A 24,025-nucleotide genomic window follows, 5' to 3' on the forward strand; every position below is an offset into this window, starting at 1 on the left:
GACAACTAATAACCCTTCCCAAGGTCTGCTGTGGTTGTTCACTGTCCTGTTCTGCATGTGAAAGCCTGTTGTGGATGATTTGCCGGATGGGGAATTGGATGATACGTGATGATTTGCAGCTCAATGCTTAGCATGTTGATGACGGGAAACTCTCCACAATAATGTTTCTCCAATGTTTACGCAACATTCTGTTCTACTAAAACACATGCAAATCACAGTGACAGACGCCAAATGTGTGCACACACATTCATGCGTTGTGTGTGCACTGCAGACACTGAAATGTTGTTGACAAACTCGAGTTCGTACAGCACATGCTGGCGCTCACACACACACACACACACACACACACACACACACACACACACACACACACACACAAACACACGTGCCACAGAAATAATGCTGGCCCAAAATATTATTCACACATGCTTGCACGCTCGCTCACACACACACACACACACACACTTGCTCACACATACCTCCCGAAGATAGTGGAAGATGACTTGATCTGGTCCTGTGCCCAATGCATTGCATCGCGACGCATTTTGAGCTTGTAGATCTACTATTTTCAAAGAATTTGTATACATTTTGAAAACTTGAAATTGGGACATTCTGCTTAGTGAGTACTTTCTACTTTTGGTACTTAAGTACATTTTGATGACAATACTTTTGACTCAACTTCCGGTACATTTACAATTCTGCACTTTCACTTGTAACAGAGTATTTCTATATTGCTGTATTGATACTTTCACTTAAGTAAAACATTTGAGTACTTTTTCCACCACTGGTTAGGAGGAGATTTCACACAACAAGAGGTGAACATGAATGCCACTGCATATTTCATGAGAGAGAAGACAGAGGAGAAGCCTAGGAGAAAACTCTCTCTCTCTCTCTCTCTCTCTCTCTCTCTCTCTCACACACACACACACACACACACACACACACACACACACCCGCGCTCACAAAGCATGTGTGCACACATCCCTGTACGTGCAGCATGCTGACACTGACAGCCACCTACACGGATGAGTACAAACAAATATGATGCTTGGTGGTTTTGTATTTAGTTGCGCGTCGGTGTCGTGCACTGACACTAACCGATCTACGGGCGCACACACAATGCTATGCACCGAGTTGTTTGGAGCTCGTAAATCTGCTATGTCTTGAGCGCGACACTCATGAAACTGCTTTTAAATCACCCTTGAGTCTCATGAAAACACGCAGCACAACAAACACACAAACTCACTGACACACAAAATAGATGTTGCTTATTCCCGTACGGAAAGTCACTCATTATGACGAAAGGAAAACCAATCTGAACCTCGGAAAGCTTGTGTAAAGTACAAAGATTCCTTTTGCAGGGGAAGAAATTGACTATTTTGCTCTTATGTCATACCCGGGAAGTGGGAGATCCTCGTTCGTTCCTTAATCATCCATGCTCTCTGGATCACATACTAAGAGTGTGTGTGTGTGTGTGTGTGTGTGTGTGTGTGTGTGTGTGTGTGTGTGTGTGTGTGTGTGTGTGTGTGTGTGTGTGTGTGTGTGTGTGTGTGTGTGTGTGTGTGTGTGTGTGTGTGTGTGTGTGTGTGTGTGTGTGTGTGTGTGTGTGTGCCCCCACCTCCCCATGCAGGCCAAACAGTCTCTAGCCACCTTAACCAAGGACGTGCCCAAGCGCCACTCTCTGGCCATGCCCGCGGAACCCGTTGTCAACGGCAACAACCAGGAGTGGGTGATGCATCCGGACCTCCCGCTGACGGCGGCCATCAGGCAGAGTCAGCAGACGCTCTACGTCCACACCGGTCACCCCACAGACAGACAGGGTAGGGCTCTGTTTCCACACCATAGTCACCCCATGGACAGACAGGGTAGGGCTCTGTTTCCACACCATAGTCACCCCACAGACAGACAGGGTAGGGCTCTGTTTCCACACCATAGTCACCCCATGGACAGACAGGGTAGGGCTCTGTTTCCACACCATAGTCACCCCATGGACAGACAGGGTAGGGCTCTGTTTCCACACCATAGTCACCCCACAGACAGACAGGGTAGGGCTCTGTTTCCACACCATAGTCACCCCATGGACAGACAGGGTAGGGCTCTGTTTCCACACCATAGTCACCCCACAGACAGACAGGGTAGGGCTCTGTTTCCACACCATAGTCACCCCATGGACAGACAGGGTAGGGCTCTGTTTCCACACCATAGTCACCCCACAGACAGACAGGGTAGGGCTCTGTTTCCACACCATAGTCACCCCACAGACAGACAGGGTAGGGCTCTGTTTCCACACCAGTACCCAACAGACAGACAGGGTATAGGGCACTGTTTCCACACCAGTACCCAGCAGACAGACAGGGTATAGGGCACTGTTTCCACACCAGGTACCCAGCAGACAGACAGGGTATAGGGCACTGTTTCCACACCAGTACCCAACAGACAGACGGGGAATAGGGCACTGTTTCCACACCAGTACCCAACAGACAGACAGGGTATAGGGCACTGTTTCCACACCAGTACCCAACAGACAGACAGGGTATAGGGCACTGTTTCCACACCAGTACCCAACAGACAGACAGGGTATAGGGCACTGTTTCCACACCAGTACCCAACAGACAGACGGGGTATAGGGCACTGTTTCCACACCAGTACCCAACAGACAGACAGGGTATAGGGCACTGTTTCCACACCAGTACCCAACAGACAGACAGGGTATAGGGCACTGTTTCCACACCAGTACCCAACAGACAGACAGGGTATAGGGCACTGTTCCCATACCGGTCACCCCACGGACAGACAGGGTATAGGGCACTGTTCCCATACCGGTCACCCCACGGACAGACAGGGTAGGGCACAGTGGTTAAATTTGTATGGATCGTGAGTGAATATCTCTGTTTCCTTCATTTAAAAAACCTTATATATAAATATTATGATAGTAAGTAATTGTTCAGTAACAATGGTCTCCCCATCTCTCCTGCTCTGTAATAAACAGAAAATCCAGCTCCATTGAGCCTCCATTATAACAGGATTTTCAAATTCTCAAAAGGTTTGAGTGCTGTCCATGGTGAGCCATCGCGCATCCAACGATCGTAAATCATTTGTGAGTTTGTATCGCATCGCTGAGCACATGTAACTGGTTTTAATGATAGCTAAAGGGTCTGAACTAATGCGACTCATCACTGTGCTCATAACAAAAGCCCCCACCTCCCTGAATAACCCGGAGAGGAAACAAGGATCGTAGAGTTAGAGCGGACGGGTGGCATTCCTTAGGTGTGCTTATGCTGCCACCTAAAGCAGCAATAAAGTTAAGGCTCTGTTCCATTTAGTGTACAGTGGTTCTCAAACTTTTAATTTCAAGGACTCTGAAGCTGTATAAATGGAACCACAGGTCCCTTTGGTTCCATTTGTACACTCTCAGAGTTACACACCCGTCATTTAGAACCTACTCAAGGACACTTCGAGACCCGCTGAGTGTTTCCAGTAAGCCAACACGCACAATAGCAGCACCCTCTGTTTGACCAGAATGGAACCGAGCCTTCATTAATATCAGCGGTATCACCTGTGAAGGAAGGAAGTAGGGAAGGGGCCCAAGTTCTTTCCAAAATGGCGTGTGTGCATAGAGCCCATTTTGTTTTGATTTAAATGAATGTATGTGTGTGTCTCCTCTTCTCCCCCCACCCTGTAGTGGCCGCGGTGCGGGTGAGTCCATGCCACTCACGACAGCCCTCCGTAATCTCAGATCCGTCGGCCATGGAAGGTGACCGCTCGTCCACGCCCAGTGACATCAACTCCCCGCGCCACCGGACCCACTCTCTCTGCAATGTAAGAGCTGCCCACCACCGCACCCTCCCAAGTAATCACCTCCTTTCTAGTAGCCTACCGTTCTAGCCCCCTGCCTGCCTGCCTGCCTGCCTGCCTGCCTGCCTGTCTGCCTGTCTGCCTGCCTGTCTGCCTGTCTGTCTGTCTGTCTGTCTGTCTGTCTGTCTGTCTGTCTGTCTGTCTGTCTGTCTGTCTGCCTGTCTGTCTGTCTGTGTTGACCATCCTTCTGGCAGAATGCATGTATGCCATGCAGTCTGCAGTCCATTTGCTCTGGTGTCAGGACTTAATTGTGATGGTTAAATTGTTTGGCAGAGGGGTTCATGGGTAGCCTGGTTAACCACTCCCCCTTGAATATGGGGGATTGTAAGTCTTTGAATCAAAGTAAAATAAATTACGTTGTTGTTTTTCTCTAATTAGAGAATTCTCTTCTACAAAGCAAATAAATTCACTTACATTAAATTAACAGTTTGACTGTTTTTTACGATTAACCCGCATTTTAATCAACCCCCCTTCACTGCCGAGATTGTTGTATTACCTTTAGAGCATACGCTGAATTATTTGGGCTTTTAATCCGCGAAAATCCATCAAAAAAAGCTCCCGTGGTTTGTTATGATCTGTGTGTAGCATCCACCATCTTGGTGCACGCGGAAGACGCACACAAGATTGGTTTCAATGAGGCGTTGCACCCAATGCATTTCCATTGGCCTCAATTTCCCAGAAGCCCTAGCAGCCCACAGCATGTGACGATTTCCGGTTTCGTCATCACAGCGAAGCCATCCAGTCTCATACTCTGCGACGAAGACGGATTTTCTTTTGATTCATTACATTACGGCGGATTAAACACATAAAACAAAAGGCGGGTATGTCCGATACGGCAGCGACATTAACCTGGAGTAATCCATTCAAGGCACGGAAACTGTTAAATAAATTCTTACAACCAATTCATATTTTTTATTATAATCAAATCACATTTTTAACATAAAGCAATGGACTGTATTTGTATGAACTTGTTTTTCCCCCTTTTGTTTAAGCTTATATCTTAAGTTACCTTAAGTTAAATGCATTTCATTTCATTCAGCGAGGATGAAATTAAATGTATTCAAGGGGGACTGGTGGAGTTTCTTATGGATTAATACGTTGTTGATATACCGATGTCGTGCACTCTACGAGCTTGTAGATCTGCTGTTTTCGTTGCGTGATACGAGACCACACGCAACAAAGTATACAGTATCAAGCGTGTGCCTGTGTAGCTGGACAGTCACAAGTTGTCGGCGAGTCATCAGATCGTTATGTATTTCACACTACAAGAGTCTCTTTTTTTTAATCGGCTGTCATATTTTGTGGCTTTCACACTAAACGATTGATCGCCGTCTAGGGATCACACACTGCAAGAGTTCACCAAGATGCGATACATATAGACTACATCATTTGTTACATCATTTGTTTTTTATTCCAATTCATTTTGACATGTCACACACGTGCAGGATACCGTGACCATGATACAAGAGCGAGACCGACACAGGACGCATCTCTCTCTCTCTCTCTCTCTCTCTCTCTCTCTCTCTCTCTCACACACGCAAAACCTCGTCGATCAAAGCCTGATCTTGCGTCAGATCAGAGGTTTTGTCAGCGAGCGCCAAAAATAGTCCCCGACAGCATAATCGGAGCAAATTTCGGGCAGTGTGTACGAGCCATTACTGTACATGTACTCTCTCTTTTTGTCAATGTATTCTTTCCCCCCTTTCTCTCACTCTGTCCGCTCTCTTCACTCCTACTGATGTCTCTGCTCTCACATCACTATCTTCTCTCGCCAATGCTTTCATCTCCTTCCCTCTGATCTCTCTCTCTCTCTCTCTCTCTCTCTCTCTCGTCCTCCAGTCCCTAGAAGATCTGGAGGAGGCGAAGCGTAAGAAGAAGAAAGAGAAGATGGGTCTGGGATCATTGTCACGTGTCTTTGCTCGGGGCAAGCAGCGCAAGTCCCTAGAACCGGGCCTGTTTGATGGTACTTCAACCCCTGATTATTATATAGAAGAAGATGCAGACTGGTAAAAACATAGCTGTTTGAAAGCGTGTGCGTGAAAGAGAATTGGTGTGTGTGTGTGTGTGTGTGTGTGTGTGTGTGTGTGTGTGTGTGTGTGTGTGTGTGTGTGTGTGTGTGTGTGTGTGTGTGTGTGTGTGTGTGTGTGTGTGTGTGTGTGTGTGTGTGTGTGTGTGTGTGTGTGTGTGTGTGTGTGTGTGTGTGTGTGTGTGTGTGTGTGTGTGTGTGTGTGTGTGTGTGTGTGTGTGCGCGCGCGCGTGCGTGCGTGCGTGCGTGCGTGCAAGCGAGCGAGTTAAAGGTAAGCATGGGTTCAACATTTGTGTGCACACATATGTGCACTCCCAAGTAGTGCGTGTGCGAGCGCGAGCGAATGTGTCTATTGCCTGTGGTCCGAGGCCATGTCAGAAGCCTGAGGCGCCTCTTTCTTTGCTGAAGTGTAAACCTTACATGCAAATTGCACCTGTATGTATTACTGTACAGTACTGTAAATAGAGTGGACAGTGTAACACAGCTCAGATGTGGATATGCTCTATTGTAACTACCGTACCCCCCCAACAAAAAAAGAAAAGAAAAAGAAAAGAAAACACATCAAACTAAAACAAAACAAAATGTGGCTGTGTTTATGATTCTTTTACTTGTTCTTCATATTTGGACTACTACTTTTGTTTTGTTTTCAATTAACTGGAAACTTGAAGGACTGCTGTACCTGTAAATAACCTTCGATGTGCACTTTGTGCTTGTAAATGTCTCTTTGTCCTGAATGCTTTTGGTTATAGTTTTTTACATGTTTGCCCTGCCCCTCACCACCTCCCCCCACCTTGTTTGGTTTAACTGAAAACTCCTTGTTCATGTATTTGTCCTGCTTGGTTCATATCTCCTCTCACACTGCCATGGTGAGAACAGTTTCCTGTCGGCAACGTGCGGACTGACTCCCTATACGTCCACGTCCTAATTGGTTGAAACTAAGAGTGCAGAAAATAAACAGCATGATCTCTTTTTACAAGAAGCCCTCTTTTACAACCTGTAAAACTGCACTTATTGGCACTACAGTAAGATGATGGTTGTTCTCAAATCAGACCACCAAACCATAGCTAACCGAAGCTTAGACATTTTATCTACAAAATATTGTTCTATTCTGGGAAGTTCCAGAACATTGAGGAACATAAAGCCCTACAGGAACTGCAAGAAAGTCACCAACGGTGTCTCTGTCTGTTAACAAGCATGTGTGATATGCTTGCATGTAGCCCGCTGGTACCCAAATGCATGGTGACCAAATCCCTTTAGCCTGTTCAACATGAACGCTTTTCTATGGATCTGCAGTTTAAAATGGAGAAAGAGGGGGGAGGGGGGGATTAGTTTAATATATTTCATTATAGTATGTTTGCATTTCAAATCAACATCGACCTGACCTGACTTAATTGTTCTGTGGAATAATATGTGTAATGAAGTCCAACAATCAAGTAGAAAGTGGGGAATTTGAACTTTACATAGATGACTGCAAAAAGACATTTTATGAAAGGTCAGTAAGTCCAGCACTACATTTTTAATGTGCTTTTATTTTCTAGGATTAACTCTGTATAATTTACCTATATGATACTGCGCTTCTTCAAGAGATGTGTTTGCCCATCTCTTACAGCTGGATCTTTGAGCAGTCATGGCTTCAAAATAGTAATGTTGGAAAAATGCAAGCAATGCGCAACTCTAAAATAATGCACTTGAATGCAATGCTTGTTTACAATCCAAATGTACAAGCACTAGAACACAGTGATGATGATCACACTTTCCTCTGAACATCATTGAAGCCATGTCATGTGTATTTGGAATGCCACCCTGGCATGGCTAGAAGAACTCATGCTTGCCCATCTGAGCCATATTAATATTATACATGCAGTAGAAAATACGGTATAGTAGCTTTGTAGAAAAGTGTGAAGTAACTCATTCCCAAATGACACAATTACTCTCAGAAATGTATTATAGAAATAAATTAATAAATACATATGATAACATTTCAGTGACGGTAACTTTAACTAGCTCCTCAGTTGATGAAATGGTCACATTCCTGCTGACTGGGTCTTTTATATAGGCTGAGATAATGAATAATGAAAATTAGATCATGATTTTCTTTTCTTATATTATTCAGTAGTGTAGTAGAAAGGAACCTTTCATTTGGAGAAAGAGTGATGTTACTTTCTACAAAGGCCTCTGGTTTCAGGTCCTTTTTTACTAGGAAGCGGTACCCTCAATTTATAGACTTCAGTGTAACAGCGGAGCCGGAAGGTCATAGCTTGGATAATGAAGTATTTACAACCCGGTAGGGCCCAGGAGGGTTAAAACCAGATTTAAGCAGGCTAATCAAACTGAAACAAATGCACACCACTCCCGTGACCCCATGGTCTAGCCAAAAAATAAGAATCAGACGCACAGTTCAGACCATGACTGAAAGAAAACCCAATTAACTAGGTGCCAAAGGTTAATAGAGTTTCTCTAAGCAAAAGTAGGTAAGAAAAGAAAAAAAAAACAACAGCAGTTGCGATACATAATTTGTATTCGTTGATGGATGGGGCTGGAGTCTGCACTGCCCCCCAGGAAATCTCTTCTCTCTCTGATAGTATTTGTCAACCTTATCTGAAAGTGTATGAAGACTCTACTAACATTGGAACTGTGTTTAACCATGATGAAGGACAAAGCAGTGAAGGGATTCTGTTTTAAACGGTGGCCCTTCATACCATATCTGGACATATACAGTAAAAGCTAAGGTATGATTTAGAGTTAACTGGCAATGGAAACTGAAAGATAATAAAATAACTCATGAACACATGTACTACAAGAGCAATGACAGGTTTCTCGTCATTACATTAAACATTAGCAAAAATAAACTCCTGAATGCATTATTGATGCACTTTCTTTTCAATCACAATCCTCTCCTGATAGAAATATCTATTTTTATTTTTATTTTTTTCCTGGCAAAAAAAAGAATACTTTTTTTTGTAAATGAAAAAACATTTCAGAAATGGAATTAATATTATTACAGAGTTTTATTTAAAGTCAAAGACGTAGTAGGCCTCGAGGGAGGAGCTTTGGTGTGAGACCATCCTCAGATGTTTTAGAGCTGGATAGTAGCAGAGAACTTTTAAAGGCATGGCAACAGAATTATGCTCAAAAGAACTAAAGAAAAATAAAAGATTATTTTAAAATAAAAATAATTAACACTGAATTTCCATCTGGCCGTCGTCTCTTTCCCTATGTTGATGTGTTTGTTTGTTGTTTGTCTGTCGGTCTGTTGTTGTGATGTGGTTCTAATCCCACAATAACACATGAGTGGCAGCTTCCTCTACACCCCTGAGGACTGCATCCCCTCCCTCCACAAAACAAAAGCTCTAAAAAGGATTCCTTTCCTCTTATTTTTTCTTTGTACATTTTAATTCACGGTTCAATCATATTGGCTATACTTCCATTGCCCTGGAATCATTGATCAGGGAAGAGAGAGGAAAGGAAGCCTTTGGGTTTGTTGGGACAGCGCTCACTGTATGTGTCGACACGGCGTCAATAACATCTCTGCCTGGACCTGACCTCTAACCTCTGTCTGACCCCCTCTCCCTTGGACTCTCTGCACAGTCACGTGACCCAGGACGTTATTGATTAAACCCTGCAGCGCTGCTGCTCATTGCTTCAAAGTTTTATGCAAAAGTTATGCCGCTGACTGTTGTCCTACTGGGTCACAGACTGTGTTTGCAGACTCATTACAAATCCCGATTCAAGTTCAACTATAGATTTTTGAATACCAAATGAATTATTGATTTTCGAATGCAATGTCCATTTCAGTGATCTCCAAGGGTCTGTGTTATAATGCTATTGTTTCTTAAGTACACATTTTGTTGTATAGGCTACTACACAAATGACCAGACGGACCACCTGGTCCCTCGAGTAAGGAAACTAACAGCCCATAATAGCATTTACAAAATAATGCAATCCTCTCGTTTTCTTAGGTGGCCATAGCTGAATGGGTAGAGAGACTGCCTGGGGATTGGGGAACAACAGAAGGTCTCAGATTTGATACCCAGCCCCGGCGTCAAGGTGTCCATGAGCAAGACACACAGGCCCTATCTTGTGCCACCCCTTACGCCTTATCCCTAAACTTATTTGCCATTTTTTACTATTTTGAAAAAACATTTAAAAATTGTTCAACTAGCCGATTACATCGACACGTTGTGAGCTTGTAGATCGGCTACATCGACACGTTGTGAGCTTGTAGATCAGCTATTTGAACTATTTTAAAAGGTTTTCAAAATAGTACAAAAAAGAAAAAGGCAAATAAGTTTAGGGATAAGGGCCCAGGTTAAGATGTGGCGCAAGATATAATAATAATAATACAACTTTATTCGTATAGGACCTTTCATGACATGAAATGCAGCTCAAAGTGCTTTACAGAGATATAGCCCTTAGCCCATAACAACTCCCCCTCAAGTGCTCAATGATGACCATCTGAGCGGAAACAGAAATTCTCCATACTGATATACAGTATGGTCTACTCATCTACTGTACATTATCAACCAGTGCCCTGTAAGAAAGATGAATATACACTTGTATCATTCACAGAGAATGAACTGATTTGTAAAGCATCAACGTAATTTCCTTGAGCTATACTTCTGCCAAAATCCCTCAACTTCCGCCCCCAAAAAATGATAGTGTCTATAGCATATAGGTCTTGCCCAGCATGCCTCTCTATGCAGTCTCTGGGTTGCTGGTTTGAATCTCGTCATAGCTCTCTCGATCGGCCGGCCATAGCGTAGTGTGAAGAGAGGTCTCACTTGTCTGGTAAACAAAAGGTCACCGGTTCGGCCTCCACTGTGTCAGTGTTGCTGGGCAAAACACACTTTACACCAAATTCTCCATGCTGAGTGATCACTGCTCATCATAACCACCTGAGAAGCCATCAGTGAAGCTGAAACAGAATTTCCCCTACTAAACACCCCCCCTACACGCAGACACACACACACTCACACTCTATCGTTATTAATCTCAGCATGAAAAACTCATAGGAAAATATCTTTGGTTCATAAGAACATCCATCTCTAGATTAATTACTCCATTACACCACTTTTTTTTTTCCTTATTTTTTTACAATTTGTTTTATCTGGTGCCAATTGCCTAAACTGCAATCCTGGGCGCTACTCTCCCTCTGCCAACCTGGGGAGGGGCCCGAACTGAGCTCATGCTTCCTTCAATGCAACACACACAGCGTAAGTATCAAAAGTAACATCCCTGGTCACGGTAAAACGTAGGAAAATCCTGGTGTAAATGACGGCGAATTAATCCTGGCGGCCAAAGGTTTTAAATAATTCATTTTTTCCCCCTCATAGTTGCATCGTTTGCACAGTTGATTCTAATTCTAATTCCACCATTTTTAACAATTCCTCTTCATCCCAGGGGACTGCATTGCCCCAAAACCCCAAAGTTTTCTTCACTCTTTTCTTTTCTTTTTTTTTAGCTTTTTCCCATGTGAAAAACAAAAGCAGTCCCATCTCAGGAACAGCTTCATTAGTCTCTTAAACGTTGTCTCTGTGGCTTCTACATCACACTCTACACTTAGTCTACAGGACCAGCATGGGAGTTTTGAACATGTTGACTGAATGAATGAATAATACCTTTTGTTTTCTCCTAGCTGAGAGAGAAAAGATCCGGCGGGGTTTTTCCAACAACTGTTCAGTGCAGATAGTGGACATGTTTCAGCCTTCATTGTCACATCTTTATTGTTGCATCAAGATAACAGAGAAAGCAAAGGCACCTGCACAGGAAACCTGGGCAGTCAGGGTAATTACACCCTGGTTTCTGCAGTCCTACCTGGGGATTGTCACCAGGCTCTTATGCACACTGCAATTAACCCAACATATGCCATTACACATTCATCCAAAGGACCTTACGTTTAGATATTTTTAACATTGGTGCCGCCGGTGGAAATTGGAAACCCTCCGTGCCACTACCAAAATCATACATGGGGAAACTGGCGGCCCGCAGGTTAATAGCCGAGTTCTGATATATTATTGAATTCACCAAACATGCAAACATGGCGCTTATATTACTTTAATCTAAATTAGTAGCTTATGACTCTTATTAATTATTAGTTCATAAAGTTAACATAAGTATAACTAAATGCATTTGAAATTAAATAAAAAATATATATACTTCAGGATTCCAATTTAAAAAGAGCAAGTTTTTGCTCTTTTTAATTGGAATCCTGAAGTATATTTTTTACTCAGGATTCAGGATTCCAATTCAAAAGTATCAAAAATACATAATCTACTAGCTCAAGATGCATTTTGGGAGTGGTAGTCTCTCAAGACAGATTGTTGAAAAGAGTGCGCTGTTTTTCCTTTGTTTTGCCAATGCGTAGTGGAAACTACCTGTAACTGTCTCTGGCAGGTACAAATTAGCAACAGTAATTTAACACAACTTTGTTGAAACACGTCTCAGCTTTTGGAAGGTGCTTTTGTGAAATAGCAAACGTGTAGAATATAATAGAATGACCTGCACACCGTCTACACTTGCACAATAAATTATAATACAAGTTATCTTTTTTTTGTGCAAGTATAGACTGTGTGCGGGTCATTCTAGTTTATTCCACACTGCATCTTTGTTAAATTACTGAATTCTATGGCAATACTCACTCAGCCATGTTACAATGAAGAAATACACATTATATAATACATATAGGCCTACTGTATAATCTACAGGTTACACCATTACTGTTGTAACATGGCATGGTACTGCTACAGTCCCATTATTTAGACGGATAACAAACAGTTTAAAATACTTGTGTTACGACTAGACTCAGAGACAGCAACTTGATTGACCTACCGAGGCTACCGGTATAACTCAAGTAAATTATTTAAAAAATAAGAAGAAAAATAAATAGCAAAAGCTGAAATTGCAGACTCAGAGTGTGCGGTGGTGAATGTTAGTGGATGCAATATGATGTATGGGTTTGATAGGATGCAGAGCCAAACAGAAAAACAAGAGATGTGCACAGTGCTGGGAGAGAGAGAGAGATGCCTGAGTTTAGCGCTTAGGGGCTCTATTGTCGTCCATGCTAAACCCCTTATCCCTAAACTTCTTTGCCTTTTTTTTACTATTTTGAAAAAGCTTTTTTGAATAGTTCAACTAGCCGATCTACATCGACACTTTGTGAGCTTGTAGATTGGCTATTTGAACTATTCAAAAATGTTTTTCAAAATAGTAAAAAAAAAAGGCAAAGAAGTTTAGGGATAAGGGGTTTAGCATGGACAAAATAGAGCGTGTGTGCTACTGTATGGGAGGCACCGGGCCAAGTTAGGCCTATTCCCAGTGATAATTAAGCCAGTGGTTCTCAAAGAGGGTTCCGGGGACCCCTGGGGGTTGTTTAGGGGGTTCCAGGGAGTCCCCAACTGAATTATTTAACTTGCATTATAATAGGTTTAACCACTTCTTGTACGGGGGTCCCTGGGACAAACTATTTTCAGGTGGGGATCCGTGGCCTCACAAATTAATTTGGGGGTCCTTGACAGGAAAAGGTTTGAGAACCACTAAGTGCTAACGATAAGTGCTGACTATCCCTGCCTCCTACGGTATCCAGAGAACTCCGGACCACTGGTTGAGAATCACTGTGCTAATAGACAGAACAGAACAGGAAAGCAAACAAGAACAAAGAGCCAGCAGGTGAGGTCTGAGGGCATGTCACAACAAAGTGGGAAGTGTGTTTGATAGAAGGGGCAAGTGTTTTTGTAGCATGTTCGCATTAGCAATTAAGAGTTAGCAGTTGATTTGTTCTGTCATTACTAGTCCCGCTATTATTAAGGGACTACATCACTTTAGATTTTGTGTGATTTAATTTTTAATTAATTTTACTTGCCTACAATATTTTTTCTAAACCAGTGACTGTGATGCTCAAACTGTGGGCATGATGGTATTGCAAGTGGGACCCCAACTAATTGGCAAAACATTATTTGAATGATAATATAACATTAATATTATAACAACTTTGAAAAATGAGTTTTCATTGTTGTAGCCTACCGTTAAGGAACTTAATGTTAGTTCCATTGATCCAACACGAATAAACATGAACTGAAAATGCACGTGGCCCACCCAATCTGTCCACTTAAATGGTCAGATGGGTGGGCCACAAACACATTCAAGATGTCCAAGTGGGCCCTGATGCTAAACCACTTTTCTTGTTTTAGTACGTACTAATCCGCCGCCTCTTCCGCCCCACACAACTTCCCTTACACGTGTATCCTCCCCTTGCTCCGCCCCACCCAGACTCAGACAGTCTCTCCAGCCCCACCCGCCACAGTCTCAGCCTATCGGATGGATCAGAGGACCAACTGGACCGCCTCCAGCAGGTGGAGTTAGCTAGGACCACGCCCATGTCCCACTGGAGGGCGGGCACTGTGCAGGCCTGGCTGGAGGTCGTCATGGCCATGCCCATGTACATTCGCACCTGCTCTGAGAATGTCAAGAGTGGAAAGGTAAATGACGTCAAAAACCAATATACCCGTAGCTTAAGTCACTGTTTCCCAAACAGTGGGTCGGGACCCATTTTGTGGGTTGAGGAGACGCGGACACATTTTTATGGGTCCCTTTATTTTTTGTTTCCTACACTTTGTTTTAAATTATTTCAAAGCATTTAAAAAAAACATTAGGTCTACCAAAAAAGAAAAAACTTTTTTTGAATTACGAACTAAACTATGTTTATTTTTTCTTCAGTAATTTCATGAAGAAATCTAAGAAACTCCATAAATTAGAAAACAAATGTTTAAGAAGTAGTGAAAATAGCCGATCTACAAGCTCACAACGTAGTGCGAAGCAACGCGTTGTGAGCTTGTAGATCTGCTATGTTTTTGGGCAAACATCTCATTTCTCTTTTGGGTCACAGGCTAAAAAGTTTGGGAACCACTGGCTTAGGTTCTCAAAGTCTGTTTCGGGGGGACCTCCAGGGGGGCCGTAAAAATATTAAATTAATTAAATCAAAATTTGCTGTTAAAATGAACACTGGTGTAACTTGACTGGGAAGGTTGGAACAGTTGTGTTTGTTGGTGTTCCCACTGTGCAGGTGTTGTTGGGTCTGACAGACGAGGATCTGGAGCTGGGTTTAGGGGTGAGCAGCTCCATGCACAGGAGGAAGCTACGCCTGGCCATCGAGGATTACCGAGACGCAGAGAAAGGCCGAGGGTGAGGGGGATTTCTATTTAAACCACTTATTATAAACCACTTCAGGTATAGTTGACCGGGGTCCCCCAGGGCTCTCTACTAGGCCCTCTATACAGTACACCAGTGGTTCTCAACCTTTTCTGTAGCTGGGAAGTGGTCAGATTATTTGAATGGTCAATCAATCGTTTGTGTTCCACCATGGATCAGTATAACCAATGAAGTATACTATCACCTTTTAAATATGTATGTATTGTTTGTTTATTTATTTACATTTACCGTTTAGATTGGCGTCCAAAGACTAAAAGAATAAGAAGTGGTTTGGTCTTACAGTTACAGAACCCAGAACCCTTCACCATTTTTATTTATTTATTTATTTGTTTGGGTGGGGTTGGCAGATACCCTTGAGGCCCACCAGTTGTGAGCCGGCCCACAGGTTGAGAACCACTACACATGACATTAGCCTACTTTTAGAGTAACCGTAACCTACTTTTACTTTTGGTAAAGTATAGTCTACATTTTGATGCCAATGCTTTTGTACTTTTACTCAAGTACATTTTGAATTCCTTACTTGTAATAGAGTATTAAAAAGATTGAGTACTTTCCACCACTACGAAATGACAAGTATTATCATACTGAAGCTCAGTGGAGTGGGCGGGGTATATGTGATTGTGTTCAGCCAATAAATGAAGCTCAGCCTATGAGCTCAGCCGACTACTTGCTTTTCCCCCATGATGCAAAGCGCTAAAGAAACTAATTTTGTTTAAACCATGGGTTTAAACCTGTTATTGTATATCGCGTTTCGTTGTAGTATTTAAACGCAGAATTTGATGTGTTGTTGTATTTACTCTCAGTAGAGAGTGCATGTCAAGTTTTTTTCCCCCGTAGAACGTGACAGAAGGTGCTATGTCAATGCATGGCTCGGGTTCCAGTTGCGCTTCTCTGTAGTACACTCTTGGTTCTCTTCAGATCGCATAAATCTTTCGCCTTTTACTAAAGATTTCCGTGGAGAGGACCATTATGAGTATCAACTAATTTTTTGATGCTCTGCCTCTTGCCGGGCGGGGCTTCCTCATTTGTAAAATAAAAATAATGTTGTGTAGGCTATAAATATAAAGTGGTCAAACATTTAATAGTCAAACCATAAGAAAGAGCAAAACAAACAACCCATCTGCATCTGCTATTTTCACCATATTCTATTCTGTGTGGAACCGAGTCAAACAAAAACAATGTCATGCGAATTCCAGATGCTATCAGGGCGGGGGTCCCTGTTCAATAGGGTATGCGCGACTTGCGCGTAACATCATTGAGTGGCAAAAAAACTACTTTCTTGCTTTGACACAAGTTGACAGCCCATGCATTCAAACAAAAAAAGTCCTATCTAATTGCATTAAATTATTTTAAACAATGTTAAACTCACTTTGCCTGTCGCTTTGCCACTCGATTTGCCATAGACTTTATGCATGCGCATAGCCTTTATGATTATTTATTTTGGGTCACGGTCTAGAGTATATAATGGTCACGGTTACACGGTATGATTTGAAAAGGTTGAGAACCGCGGCCATATACATATAACATGGTGGTGGTCTGAGAGCGCCCTCTCCTGGCCATAGGTTACAGTAGTAGCATGCATTTGGGTCAAATTAAATTGAACTTAACTTTTCAGTGGAGTCACTGGAGTCTGGAGTGTTATATTATTATCTATATATAATATTGCATAATGATAACATGTGTGACAGCTGATTATTTAAATATATGTAACGATTATTCGTTACATATATTTAAATAATCAGCTGTCACACATTGTATCATTATGCAAATTTATGTTTGTTTGAGGACCAAATTGCATCCATGTTTGAACAGTTTATACACAAAGTATAGACTGTTCCACAACAATAGCTGTTCCTTTATAATAGGCTACTATAGCTTATTCAGTTATTCTAGAGTTGCACTTGTCATGAATTGCTCTATAGAAGAGCATAAATAAAAGTTAAAAAATAAGCCTAAATAAAATGTATCTCGTTGCTGTCGGGTGGAAACTGTGTCGCGCTGCGACACATTCTGAGCTTTTAGATCTGCTATTTTTTAGTGTACAGTAATGTACAGTAGGCTATCCAAATTATGTCCATTTGATTACATGTGTACCCAGAGTTAACTGAACAGTGAGGGGAATGTGAATCCCTACTCCCCTTCAAAACCGCTCTCAAAGAGCACTTACAGGTAACAGATGGCTGCAATTCGAAACTGGCCCCAGTAAAAGGTCAAAGTTCCCCCCTTTACTGTTCATATTATTTATTTTGATTTATAACCGTTTATATAATGCTTTTGCATTGTAGGCTACTGTATATTTGTATGTCATTAAATGTTCAGATGAATTGAATATGAAGGACCCCAATGGAAACAAGCCACAGTGCTTTCTTGGCTTATAAATCGTTTTAGCAGATTGAACTGTACTTTCCTGTGATTTTTTTCTGCAAACTGTTTGAATAAAGTATTCAATCAATAAAAGTCATTGTGCGATGACTAAAACGTTAAATCAGTGGTTTTCAACCATTTTGATACCAGGGCCCACTATTTATTCAGTATTTGAGCCACGGACCACCATTTGATTTAGCCTCTCAATTTTGTCTTTGTCCACAATTCCATGCTGTATTTAGGAGAGATAACAGGCAAACGTTGACCAAAATAACAATTAATTGTAAATGAATAATTCAGATATTTAACAATTAAATAATGTAACTCTTGAGAGTGTAAAATGAAACCAAATGCTATTTGTTTTCATTTTACGCTCTCAAGAGCTAAAGATCTATAAGGGTCCATTTGGTTACCAACTCTCCATCATTTAGCTGGACGACCACCTGGAACCCTCTCAAGGACCACTGTGTTAAATCATTCAGTCCGGTGTCTCTGTCTGCAGTCTGTCCAAGGCGGCGGACCTGGACCACCACTGTGTTAAATCATTCAGTCCGGTGTCTCTGTCTGCAGTCTGTCCAAGGCGGCGGACCTGGACCACCACTGGGTGGCCAAGGCGTGGCTCAGCGACGTGGGCCTGCCTCAGTACTCGCAGGCCTTCCACACGCACCTGGTGGACGGACGCATGCTGAACTCGCTGACCCGCCGCGACCTGGAGCGTCACCTCAACGTCACCAAGAAGTTCCACCAGGCCAGCCTGCTGCTCGGCATCGAGCTGCTGCACTCGCTCGGCTTCGACAAGGAGGTACGCACGCTTTCAGTCGTCACTCCTTTTCTTCTGTTCGAGTATAGTTCCCCCTTGCCCCCTCGTTTGATATAGGCCTATGCATTATTAGGCCAGTGATTCTCAAACTTGTATAATCATGTATTTGGCTGCGGACCCTCATTTAAAAGGCTTTTGTGTAAAAATGTATCTCAGTCAGGACAACTCATGAATGGATGAAATATAATATTTATTGAATATAAAATGAGCAATATATTTATTATGGTTTGGCGATGAATTGGATCTGCTTTTTAGGTACCCAGTCTGTCTCTGATCAAATGCATCAGTCCCAACCATAGGGACTCCGAATCCCCCACCTAAACAGCAGATCCAAAATGACAGGTGGTACAGTAGCTGGGATGGAGGAGGGTGATCAGCAAAGGTTTAAGCAGACAGCAGCATCAGTGTGCAGCAACAAGGATGAGCAGTGCAAACTTCCACTTTAAATAGCCGGTATGAAGATGGAATGAGTGTGTGATTGGATGAAGTGAATCATGTGAATGAGAATGTGATGCTGAGACCGCCCAATGAACGGCCGGCAGCAACTGCACTGAGTTTCCTGACTGAACTTGCTTCGCGCATGTCTGTGACACGCACTACGCTCATATCAAATAAAAAATACTGTAGGCTACATGTAGCAGACCTACAAGCTCACAACGCATCGTCAAGATTCGCAATGACATAGATCGGCTATTTTCCACTGTATTCTTTGAAATAGGGTTTAAGTGGTTAATTCATAATAGTTTTGTAAGTTTGGATCACAAGACTGTGTGTGTGTGTGTGTGTGTGTGTGTGTGTGTGTGTGTGTGTGTGTGTGTGTGTGTGTGTGTGTGTGTGTGTGTGTGTGTGTGTTTCCTCTATAGGCTCTGCAGGCTCGCAGGACGCAGTGTGAGCATCAGCATGTTGACCCCCTGGTGTGGACCTCTCACCGCGTCATCAGATGGGTCAGAGAAATTGACCTCAAGGTGAGGAAAACCACACCAACAACATCTCATTATTAGGCTGCTCTGAGCACTCGTCAAGCATTTTTTGAGAACCAAAGCACCAGGATTGCATTCCATTGTGATATTACAACATCCTTGATCCACAACAGAAGAATTTTAGCAGCAAACATTGATTTATGTGTTTCTGTTATAGCGCCAATACAAATAATCTCTAAACCTGTATGGTTTACGTCTTGTCCCTCCACCCCACCTGTCCAGGAGTTTGCCGACAGTCTCCAGAACAGTGGTGTTCATGGGGCTGTCATGGTGCTGGACCCCTCCTTTAACACAGACGCCATGGCAGCAGCACTGGGAATACCCAACAGCAAGCACATGATTCGCCGGCACCTCATCGAGGAGATGAAAAGTCTGATTGGCCCTGCCAGGTGAGAAATGAAAGAGGGGGAAGAGAGAGACAGAGAGAGGCAGAGAGACAGACAGAGAGAGGCAGAGAGAGTAAGAGAGACAGAGAGAGGCAGAGAGACAGACAAAGAGAGGAAGAGAGACAGAGAGACAGAGAGAGGCAGAGAGACAGACAGAGAGAGGAAGAGAGACAGAGAGAGAGAGGAAGAGAGACAGAGAGGCAGAGAGGCAGAGAGACAGACAGAGAGAGGAAGAGAGACAGAGAGAGGCAGAGAGACAGACAAAGAGAGGAAGAGAGACAGAGAGACAGAGAGAGGCAGAGAGACAGACAGAGAGAGGAAGAGAGACAGAGAGAGAGAGGAAGAGAGACAGAGAGGCAGAGAGACAGACAGAGAGAGGAAGAGAGACAGAGAGAGGCAGAGAGACAGAGAGAGGCAGAGAGACAAACAGACAGAGAGAGGAAGAGAGACAGAGAGACAGACTGAGAGAGTCACAGACAAAAAGAGACAAGGAGAAAGAAGAGTCTGGTTCTTGAGGGTGAGAAAGTCACACATATGTCTAAATTTAACAGTGAGAGAGAGAGATCTGTAAAGGGTGCATTGTGCATTTTTACAATGGTGATATGAAGCCATTGAGTGAGAGCAGATCATGTGATCCTGTCATGGGATAATGTCCATGTCCTTGACTCTGCAGCTGACAATGGTAACTTTAACTTAACTTAATTTACATTCTGCAGAGAAAAATGGCAACAATACGTATAGCACAGGATATGTACAGGATAAATATTTGCATGCGTCTTCATTCTTTCATGGAGAACCCTGCTGGGTGAGACAATTGGACCCCACCGTGCACATGAAACATAACTTTTTCTTCCTACAATGTGACATTACTGTGGTCTTTGTTTTGTTCTAAATACCATATGAAACCCAATTGTCCATGCACCCTCCCATCCACAGGGCTAATGCCAAGCAGGACTATGAAAGGGTAGGTCTGGGCACACCACCGACACTGCTACGACAGAGCTCTTTGGGAAGACCCCCGAACTCTACTGGCCGACACACGGATGATGAAGCTTCTCTGAGAAGGAGGGCTGTCAAGGTGGGCAACAGTGATAACCTTAAAGAGCCAAATAATGTTTGTAGGCTTTGTTCTGGTATTGTTGGTGGTGATGGTGTATGCACTGTACAGTACAAAACAGGATCCTTGAGGCATTCAGCTTAATCTAGGTCGGAGGTCAAAATAATTATATAATTTTTTTTCTAGTTCCTAATGCTTTGCTGCAAATGTTACTTAATAATTATTGTAGTCTGTATATTAATAGGCCTAAGGAGACCAAAAGGGCCCAAAGGGTCCTTTTTACAGAGAAACTTACAAGTGCAAGATTGGTCTTGTGAGTCTGAGTGTTGACTGTATTTGAGTCCAAAATGAGTGTACTGTAACTCCTCTTTCACATACTATAGCCTCCTGTAGGGTTCAGCCCCAAAGGCAGAAGTTCGCGGGACCTGAGTTGCCATGGTAGTTACAGTTCTTTACCCCGGGAGGTTCGAGAGGAGGCTCCGGCCAGTACAGAAGGAAGTCCCATCCGTGGCTACACCAGTATTGAGGTCACTAATGTGTGAAGTTACGAGAATGGGACAAACCTCTGACATCGGCTTCATGGCAGGGAAACCCCACTGTACATCATGGACATTTGACTTCCATGCCCATGGACACACAGGATGTTTATTTTTCTAAAAGCTGAAACGCCAGACAGAATGCACTTTTTATGGGAAATGGTTTGGATTATTTCTTTTTTTAATGTTTTTTGGTCTAATAAAAACTTACAATTCATCAGGGAGCAAATGGTATGTGGGGCAGCCGTCGCTTAGTACTGTGGTAGAGAGGCTGTGTGGTCATCAGAAGGTATTAGATCGCCCCCAGCTCGCCTAGCAGTGTTGGAAAGTAACTAAAGTAACGTATAACTTAAAGTAATATTATTATTATTTTCCATTAACTAGTAATATAACTAATTACTTTACAATTTGAGTAATAATATTACTAATATGTTGCTATTTTCCAAAAGTAACTTGTTACTATTGTCTTGTTTACTATTTTCTCAAGCCTTGGTGGTTTGAGTGTTTAATAATGGTAGACTGGGTTGGGATGGAGTTGCTTTGCAGGCTGCTGTACTGGTCTAGACCCTAGAGCGGATACGGAAACGATGCACACTTCTGTAAAAAGAAGTGTCGCGTATGTATCTGTGAATTATCGGATGCCGAAGGACGGGTCTAAAACTGTCCAGAAACAACCTGGCTAGTGTGACACTTAAAAGAATACTGGGGGCTAGAAAAAAAGTTAAGTAATAAGTAACTAGTTACTTTTGGCAGATAGTAATATGTAAAGTAATAATATTAGTTATTTTAAGTAACTGTAATATATAATATATTACCGTTTTTGAGTAACTTTTCCAACACTGTCGCTATACACTATGTCAAAGTGTCTCTGAGGAAGACACTTTAGTCCCTAACAGCTCCCTCCCAAGTGCTCATTTTGACCATCTGAGCAGCCATCAGCTGTGTGAAGCTGAAATGGAATTTCCCCAACGAGATTAATAAAGGTCTACCTTTTACTTGACCTATTTGAAGGACACCCATTTGTACTGATAAGACTCGAGAGATGGAGGAACAGTGGAGTTAAATGTATTTTTCTTTTATTTCTTTTTTAATGATGGGTCTTTGTAAACCAGCAAGTGACTCTCAGTGGTTCTTAATAATATCAGTCTGTTTCTCTGAGGAAACGTAAAAGACTAGCACAGACTGCGTGTATGTACAGTACAGGGTACTTGTTGATTCAGCTTCCACTAACAGGACAAAAAAATATACGCAAAAAAATACTTTTATAACCTGTTTCATGTAGGTAGTACTTTTTCAATAACTGCTGTATGTGATGCCTTGTGATCCTTGTCGAGACAAACAAAAAACTTGAACTAAAACTTTAATAATTTAAGTGTACGTTTGATAGTCATTTTTCAGCTTGCACATTTAACACTGTTGTGTCTAAACAAAGTTTGCACCCTCTTCTAACATTTGATAATGTATCATGAACATGACAAATATTGTCTGAATATCGATAAATGATGCCATCAAACATAACATATCACAGCAAAGTTGTGCTTCTCCCGTAGAAGCTCAAAGACAAACAAAAGATGATCGAGAGCAGAAAAGCAAATATGCAATAGATCGATCGTGATCCTCCGAGAGTGAAATAAAGATGACATCTCAACTGTTGCCTGTCGCACGTGTATTTATGAGGTGTGTGTGGGTGTGTGTGTGTGTGTGTGTGTGTGTGTGTGTGTGTGTGTGTGTGTGTGTGTGTGTGCTTGTAGATCTGCTATTTTTGAAAATTCGTAAAAATGCGGCACACATCTTTGAATATTCTTTCAGGAGACTTTTTGTTTTGTTTTGACGTCAGGCCTAAATGGGTTAACTCATTGATCAAATGATGGACTTTAGGACTCAAGGTCAAGGATATGAAATATATTACTGATAAACTAAGGTAGGGTAGTGTAGGTGTGTTGGAAAAAGTCCCACAAAAACTAAACTGGTCATTATCTTGACTGGGGTTGGTTCAGTTCAGTGGACTAATAAATATGTGGCATCATAATCCGTTGTGTCATAGGCTGCACGCTAAAGAGAACAGTGACTGACTAATGGTATGTGAGTTTTGTGTTGTAACAGTGTCACTCCCTGTCTGTCATTTACTGAAAATGTTCCGTTTCCTGGAGAAGTACCTGAGGTTTGCCTTTCATACCTCATGCTCCCTCTGCCGTATCTTTGTTCAGTGTTCGCTATGTTATTGTAAAAAAGAAAAAATAACCTTTACCCTCTTAGCTCTTTGTCTTCCATTTATTGTGCTTTAAGTATTATATGAAAACTATAGTATAACCTATAATCTAACCCTTGGATTCATAAAGATTGCAATTGCTTGCTGGTGATCTAGCAGGGTTATTGTTTTGATGCACATTATGCTAAGGAGGACCATTACTTAAATGCCCCAAAACTGTAGCTTATGTATTTATAGTCCTGCATAAGCATTATCAATGCATTTTTTTTAATTAATAACTTCAAAATAAGTATTCCAAGGCACTTCAGCTGGTAGCTAACACAGTTATTTATAAACACAGAAACCCGGTCTAGAAACCACGGTCTGCACAGGCCTTCATTAGGGTGCGTATGTGTTTTGTAAGGCAATGTGAATTATGGTAATCTAAATTCCACTTCACTGTTTTCTGATTGCTGAGGTAACATTTGATTTGAATACAGACTAAAAATCATTTTTGTTTCAAATCTTTACACTTTACACTTACACTGTACTTTACAATAGATTCTCCTATCCCCTGTCCAGACACAGCACAGACACAGCTATCAGATA

General features: G+C 42.3%; 2 protein-coding genes across 2 annotated transcripts in view; both read left to right on the forward strand.

Annotated features, from left to right (window-relative positions):
• The window catches only part of LOC310861750 (kazrin-like), a 232,486-nt gene extending 223,418 nt beyond the window's left edge, over positions 1 to 9,068 (forward strand). Inside the window, 4 exon segments of the mRNA XM_083769357.1 lie at positions 1,631 to 1,820; positions 3,683 to 3,845; positions 3,847 to 3,850; positions 5,695 to 9,068. Of these exon segments, the coding sequence (XP_083625483.1) occupies positions 1,631 to 1,820; positions 3,683 to 3,845; positions 3,847 to 3,850; positions 5,695 to 5,865 (528 nt within the window). The 3' untranslated portion in view covers positions 5,866 to 9,068.
• Positions 9,069 to 11,562: 2,494 nt separating this feature from the next.
• LOC310861751 (kazrin-A-like) lies at positions 11,563 to 22,851 on the forward strand. The gene is made up of 8 exons (XM_083769358.1): positions 11,563 to 11,665; positions 14,147 to 14,355; positions 14,940 to 15,058; positions 18,020 to 18,251; positions 19,133 to 19,234; positions 19,472 to 19,638; positions 20,572 to 20,713; positions 21,076 to 22,851. Exons 2-8 carry the CDS (start codon positions 14,254 to 14,256, stop codon positions 21,232 to 21,234), a joined length of 1,023 nt encoding a protein of 340 aa, XP_083625484.1. The 5' UTR covers positions 11,563 to 11,665; positions 14,147 to 14,253; the 3' UTR covers positions 21,235 to 22,851.
• Positions 22,852 to 24,025: the final 1,174 nt, after the last annotated feature.

This window comes from Protomyctophum parallelum (assembly GCF_964188405.1).
Source record: "Protomyctophum parallelum genome assembly, chromosome: 7".
Taxonomy (NCBI): Eukaryota; Metazoa; Chordata; class Actinopteri; order Myctophiformes; family Myctophidae; genus Protomyctophum; species Protomyctophum parallelum.